Raw genomic sequence first — 7500 nt, forward strand, 5'->3', positions numbered from 1 at the left:
AAAAAAGAACAAAAAAAAGACCACATTTACATCTTTACCCTCTACTCCAAAGGATCGCAAAAACCATTCGATAGGGCATTTAGGTCATCTGACCGAAAACAAAGTTTCTTTCAATCCCGTCCCAAAATTCCCGGACACTGGGGGAGGGGTGGGGGGGAATCGAATTAAGCGGAGGAGACGAGGGGCAACGGGAAACGGGAAACGGGAAACGGGGAGGAGACAGAGGAGGACGCCAGGAAATAGACAAATCTCCCGCTTCCGAATTTCGACGCTGCTCACCACCTCGCAGAGGAACAGCATAAGACACACTGTACGCGCACGGGCCCATCTCCAGTGAGGAAACAGCCACCGTTAATTCGATGGGACCCATCGCGATGGACGGTAGCGGATAATGCTATAGCGTACTACAACGTCTATAGATAACAAAATGAAATATATTTCGAGGGAGCATCCCCTTGAATAAATATATAGTACTTACTACTGCAAAATAGAATAAGATGAGATATAATAGATTGATCCGAGTAAAATATTGGGTACGCAATAGAGAAGGTTCTGTTGGGAGACCTCCCATGTATGAGATTTACAGCCCCCACTCTCTCTCTCTCTCTCTCTCTCTCTCTCTCTCCTCGGAAACAGTTGCGGCGCGATCTCCGAGGATGGAGAGAGAGGGGGGTATGGAGTGGGGGAATGGGGCCCAGTGCTTCCCGACCTATGGTAATGGAATCTCTATCGCGCGGATCGGCTAAACAGGTAGGTCTCTCTTTTTCCATTATCTCTTTCTCTCTCTTTCCTTCTCTGTCCCCTGCTCCCCTAATGAGCTATTACTATTACTACCGCTTGCATGCTAGAGCTGCGCCAGAGGAGAACAGCAGCAGCAGCAGCAGCGGCAGCAGAGATATATATGCATGGGTAACGCATCACAGAGGCGCTGCTGCAGTGTCGCAGCAGCACGGAGAGTTTCATTTCACAACCGACAAATTAATTAACTCCTATATAATCTCTATTAAATTAAATCTAGTAGGAGTAAATTTTGATCAGTGGATAAAAAACGAGCACTCACCGCGGCTCCACGCCGACACGAGATTTGGTTTTCCCACGCTCAACTATTCCTCCATTTGGATATCGAAATTCTTGCACAAAGTACCTGAAAATTGTCCGAATCAATGATAAGAGACCACATGAACAGGAGACGAGAAATGTCGAAATCTCCAAAAACACACCCAACGAAGCAGAGGAGAAAAAGGAAGCAAAATATCCGAATCGGTGAAATAAAGCGACGATATACTCAGATCTGATCAAAATGCGATCGAATTCGAAATGCGACCTAACTTACCTCTTTGATCTTCGCTTCCTCTCTCCAAGAACTCACCAGAATGGGATGGACGGGGACGGAACCCTAACCTCGCTTATAAATAATAACCCTCTCCCCCCCCCGCTCTCTCTCTCTCTCTCTCTCTCTCTCTAACTTGTAACTCCAACTAAAATGGGGGGATAGAAAGAGGGGAGGAGGTGGACACGCGGCGAGAATTGGGGAAGGGGAAATCCGAGGGGATCTGTGGAATGCGGCTCTTCAAGTCGGCGGATTGGATCCAAATCGCGACGAGAATTCGGCGCGGGTTCGAACGTGGCCCCAAAACGGAAACTCTGCTCTCCCCGTCTTCGGTTTTCACGTTACAGCCCAAATTAGCAGCACAAGCTATACTTAAAGGCGCCCCTCTCCGTCCTCACCGCCTACTTATAGCCTCCTTAACGGCCGTTTTCTTTTCCGTCGCATTCCTGAACCAGTTGAAGTGCTTTTTCGCTTAGCCACCGTCCGCCACATAATCCGTAGACCCCTCCTCTGCGATCCGATCAATGCCTCGCGTGGTCTGCGGATGATTTGATCGACTCGGTGCAGGGAGTGATTTGGAGTCGATCTGAGTCGTTCGTTCTCTGAGCGAAGCGCAGAGATGAGCGGTCAAATCTTGCGATGGGTCCCATCGGACGGACACTAGCGTTCGATTGTGTGGGCCCCAATGATGGGCGTACGGAGACGACGGGGCGCAGGGGCACTATTGATTTCTACGTCTCGATCGCATGGAGCGGAGGATGCGCGCAAGTGCCGAGTTCCGTTATTCGATCCCGACCGTCCGATTAGTCGAGCGAACCTCACGGGGTTGGAAACCGATCGCGAGGTATCCTGCGAAATTGGACGGCTAGGATGTCTAGGCGTACGGAGGGTAATAAATTGCTTAAGGAAATGCAACACGAGATTTGACGTGCTTCTTCTTTGTTGACGCGAGTTGTCATATCCTCCCTTCAGAGTTTGACGGTGCAGATCAACAGTTAACCCCCATTTGAATGGGATCTTTTAATTCATACGAGAGTGCATTGTTTGTTTTTTTTTTTTATTTTTTTTATACTTTTTTTTTTACCCTCTTAGCCCTCAAACCATCCTAAGAGATGTTTACTGGATTGATTTGAAAGTTCAATTGAGTTTGATTTATACTAAAAAATTCAGCACTATAACCATAGACTCTAGTAGACTCAAATACCTGCGCTAAACCTAGATAAGAACCGGGATCCAAAGAGAAAAGTTGTGAGTTGTGACGGACCTATTAAACCCAAAAATTTAAATTGATAATTTTGAAAAAAATTGTGTATATAATTAATAATATAAAATTTTCTAGAGGGCTCGGGCGCAAACTAAAAACTTCAGCTGATAGGTGTTTTCTATATATATATATTTTTTTTTGAGAATTAGATAGCGAGCTATCTGCTTCATTTATTAGAAAAATAAATTAGGTTTATATAATGGAAGCAGCCAAGGCTTCCAAAAGATGGAACAAGATGGGTGAGACAAAACAAAAGACGAATAAAACAAAAAACAAAGTTTAGAAAAAAGCGAAGTACGGGAGAAGGAAGAGCTACTACTACTACTACATGTACTATAACCACCACTATAGCAACTGCTACTATTACTACTACTACTACTATTACTACGTTTTCCAATCGGCCATCAGCAGATTGACACGGTCTAAAGCTCGGAAAGGATTAGTTTACTTAGCACGGAAGAGGATGTTGTTTCTCTCGGTTCAAACAACCCACCAGACGGCCGAAAGTAGAGACAAAACTTGTACTCTCTTCTGTGTGTTAGCAAGGATGCAAACTTTTGTCCAGAGGTCTCTAACATCCGTCGAGGGTTTGATGCGAGATTATTTGGTTGGAGACTAATTAAAGAGTGTCGGTCACACAATAATGCCATGCGTGCTGATCAACATTTCATTTGATATTTTATAGAGGACTAAGATTCTTAACAAAACTAACATTCTTAACGAAAATATTTTTAGATGTTAATAACTTGATTAACCAACAAAGAAATCTTCTTGATGTTGAGTTTTTTTTTCTTTTTTTAGCACGTGACTCCTACAATTCCGCCCTATTTTAGTGGAGGGAGACAAGGGAAAATAACTTAGCATACCATATTAATTTCAAGTGTCCGATATGCAAGTACAACCATAGCTCCAACAAAGTGTTCCTTTAATTCAAATCGCCAATAAATGAATACCTGATCTGTCTTGACCACTTGATTATGTTGATCGTTCGTAGTCTCTTGGGAAGCTATCTTAAAGAGACCTATTGGTTGGAGAGGGCAAAAGCCAAAAGGTAAGCTAAAGAAGAAAAGTGGGTCCTGATAATCTAGCATGAAGTTCAGAAACTTTCATAATTGTTAAGTCCATGTGTTCTAAAGGAGTAATGCTATAATAGATTACAATTTTTACACCATTTTATTTTGCTTATATATATAGGGGGGTAAAGTAGTTTAATTGGTTAGCAATTATAATTCACGAAAATAAAAATTTAATTTATGAATAAAATAATAGTTATAGTAGCAAAAAAGAACTAATACGAAAGTGCCGTGTTGAAATACGCAAACAGCTAAAATTTGTTTGTTGTGCAAAATACTTTTTCATTTTGAAATCAAAATGAAGAAGTAGAAAAAGATAAAATGCTATCACTATTTTACTTCGTGAAGATCCAAAAAAAAAACACAAAAAATAAAACAACTTAAAAACACAAACGAAAAAGATGGCTCCGTCTTGCTGCATATTTTGGTTCCATCAATTGGAAAAGAGTAATGCTATGCTATGGTACATTTATATGCATGTCAAATAATTAGCTGATCCAATTTAGAAGCTCTCTGTGGATTTTTAAAGGAATGGCCCAAACAGTTTTAATATATATGTCAAAGATTTTGAGCATATAATACGAATGCGTGTCATCTCAGACTGTCAATGAGTAACACGCTTAATTATTTTCATAGTTGTACTTTATCTGATTAATATCCGTCAACTTAAGAGACCGTATCATTTTTAGTCAATTATGTGCAGGTTTGAATGTTGTGTCACATTTACTATTTTTTAGGGCGCGTCGGGTTCGCATTACAAAAGATTTCTAGGAATAAAAAGATGTCTAAAAATTTTATTCTTATTCATCTTATTACTAAGAATATGATATTTATGTGATCGGTTCGTACGGTCATATTATTTAAGATTATAAAAAATATACAATTTATTTATTTATTTTTTTAATTATTTTTAGATAATGCTATAAAAAATTTCAACATATTTTTTTTAAAAAGGGATAGAGAGCATAGGTTAGAGAGAGAGAGCATAATTAAAAAAATAGAAAGAGAAATAAAGTCGAAATTAGAGGGAGTGGAGAGTTGAGATTTTAGAAAAAGAGGGAGAGAGAAAGCTTAGTTTAGAGAGAGAAAAACAGTTGAATTTTAGAGAAAAAAGGATAAGTTTAGAGAAAGATATGAGATTAGAGTGTAAAAAAAAATAATACCAATTAGTCAGCGGGTAGAGAAAAAGAAAGAAATTAGACAAATTATAATTACCCCAATCTATTAATATAAGGATACCTACTATCCTTCAAGGAAATGAGATTAATACTTTGGAATGAATCTCATGTCCAAATAAATTTAATATTATCAACTAGATTACTTAGTATGCTTAGCCAAACACTGTCATTATTTTTTATTTCTATTGAATTATTAGAAATCTTAAAAAGATGGTGCGAACCAAAGACACCTTAAGGTAATCCCTTTCCATCTCTTAATTTCATTCGGTTCCTCGAACCAAAGACACCTTAAGGTAATCCCTTTCCATCTCTTAATTTCATTTGGTTCCTCCGCACACTATATATAATTAGGCTGTTCCATAAGCTGTAGGTAGGATCTTCGTACCTTTGTCTTGCTTGCTGTCTCTCCAATCTTGTTCTAAAGTAAGGCGATGCCACGGGAAAGAATTCGAACCGTACTATGAAAGGAAACAACGACAATAAAGAACGAGAATTGTTGTAAGATCCTCAAAAATAGTGCCGTATTTGGGGTGGAGGAATTTTGCAAAATTTTACGATCCCAAAGAGAGCATGAGATGCATTTCAAGCCAAAGCCAATTTCCATAGTATAAAAATCTCTACCATAACCCGCACCCCATAACCCGATTCCGTACACTCCGCAGGCTTTTCTTTTTTTGAGTTGGGTTTCCCTGTTAACGGCCGTAACGGGTTTTGGGGAATTGTTGCCTAGACCTAGACCATCATGGACCAGTTTTCTAAATCTGATTTCTTAAGACTTCGAAATTCTAAGCCATTAGATGCAATTTACCGTGTTTGTCTTTGTCTGGCCCAATATATTGCAGAAAAAGACAATTACTATCCGTACGCTTACATATTGTCACAAATCTCGCGTTCTAGTCTTGATGTGATCTATATTTACCTGTCTTTTTAAATATATATTTTTTTAACATAAACTTAAAAAGATTTTCTCAACTCTTAAATTTAAGGATGTAAGATATACATCGCTTGTAAAAAATATGCATGTAGTCTTTCACATACAAAAATATTTATTTATTTACATGAATAATTAATTATACCTACGCACCATTTAAGTATTTATTTATATTCTTTCAATACCAATTGGATTTATCTCAAAATATTTAGTAGCTTTCAACACCAAACAAATGCTTATGAGTCGGTAGGTAGTTGTAGTTGAAATGTGACCATGTCTTTTTTTATTTTTTTGGGAGAGAAAGATAGTATGCTTTAAAAAATAAATTTAGCTGAAAATATGAATCAATTAGAATTCGAACTTAAAACTTGAGGTGCCAACAACAAAATCCTTCACAACTTGGGACCTCACATGGCCATGTCTTCTTGGCTGAGATAGGGGACCGGTTCCAGGCAATTTGTTTCTGGAAAGGACGAGGGTGGCTACCGGAGGTAGCTGGTGGTGGCGGCGGCGCCGCTTAAATATTTGGGAATGACGGAGACTTAACGGCGAGAGCAGTGCTTTGAACGGCGCGACAAATCGAGGTTTTCGAAGAAAGCGAAGGCAAAGGCGGATTACTGAAGAAAGTAAAGGGTGCGATCCATCCAGCAGCTTTGCCACGTGGCCGAATCAGACGGGTCGGCCTTTTCTTTATTTTTTTAATTAAAGGGCTCTGTCTTATCCTGGGGGCCCACTTGTCGGTGTCACAACCGTGATAAATAAGCTTACTCTGAGTAGGATTTTGGGCCTAAAAAAAAATAAAAAGTTTGCCCCTCCACCCCTGGAAATGTTCTTCGTGCCCAAGAAAGGGATAGTTCGATGCCCCATAAATTCACCCTTTTCTCCCTTTTAACCAGTTACTTGTGAGTGACTATTTAGCTTTTCCTTCACAAACTGCTTATCTAATCTCTGAAATACTAGTAAGACTTTTATATTTGAAAGTTTATTTTTTGGCATAGTAAGCACAGTAGGAGGTTAAAAATAAACATTCGAGCTCCGGAAAATAGAAGAGAATTCTAATTTGATGCATGCTTTCTTTCTTCTTATATAAAAGTAAACTAAACTGATGAAAGATATTTTACTAGAAACAAAAATGTTTTTGAGTTCTTAAATAATTCTACCCGAAAAGATACTTCTATGTTATAATTATTCAAATGAAAATCATGTAATTACTGTTTTCATCTCCTGTTAGAAAAGAAAAATGAGAAATTTTCAGTCCAACAATACTAAGCTATCGAAATGGAATAACTGCCTCTGGACTAACAGCATTTTTCTTTTTATTTTAAAATATTATGCCATTTAGTCAAACAAAAATTGCTTTAAAAAAAAATACATCTGGACTTAAATAGTCCTTTTTCTCAATTCAAACTGGTTTTGAAGATTAGAACAAGTAAATTACACCGATGAATTAGAAAGAAACAAAAGCAATTTTATGATATACATTTATATAATAAATTGTTTAGCTTAATAGGGACAGTGTACGTACATTTATTCTAAATAATAGAGCACATAATCCTGAAAATTAGTAAGCTGGTCCAGTGCACCAATCTGCGGCGGATCACCAAAATGGTTTAGATTGAAAAATCCATCTCCATCATCTTCATTAATCATATAACCATCGTGGCCTATGATGGCGTAATCTTTCACTCCTAGCTCGCTGCTGCTGCCGCCGCCGCCGCCGCCAA

At 38.6% G+C, this 7500-nt stretch overlaps 2 protein-coding genes across 2 annotated transcripts in view; both read right to left on the reverse strand.

Annotated features, from left to right (window-relative positions):
• The window catches only part of LOC109708312 (protein Brevis radix-like 1), a 5244-nt gene extending 3111 nt beyond the window's left edge, over positions 1-2133 (reverse strand). The window contains exons 1-2 of the mRNA XM_020230014.1: positions 1334-2133; positions 1061-1144 (exon numbers count right to left, since the gene is read on the reverse strand). The gene's annotated coding sequence lies outside the window, so the exon portion shown is untranslated. The remainder of the gene's footprint in view (positions 1-1060; positions 1145-1333) is intronic.
• Positions 7170-7500, reverse strand: part of LOC109707275 (transcription factor MYB57-like) — a 3433-nt gene continuing 3102 nt past the window's right edge. The window contains exon 3 of the mRNA XM_020228429.1: positions 7170-7500. This exon is cut by the window's right edge and continues 314 nt beyond it. Within this exon, the coding sequence (XP_020084018.1) occupies positions 7304-7500 (197 nt within the window). The 3' untranslated portion in view covers positions 7170-7303.

Source organism: Ananas comosus, linkage group 3 (genome assembly GCF_001540865.1).
Source record: "Ananas comosus cultivar F153 linkage group 3, ASM154086v1, whole genome shotgun sequence".
Lineage (NCBI taxonomy): Eukaryota > Viridiplantae > Streptophyta > Magnoliopsida > Poales > Bromeliaceae > Ananas > Ananas comosus.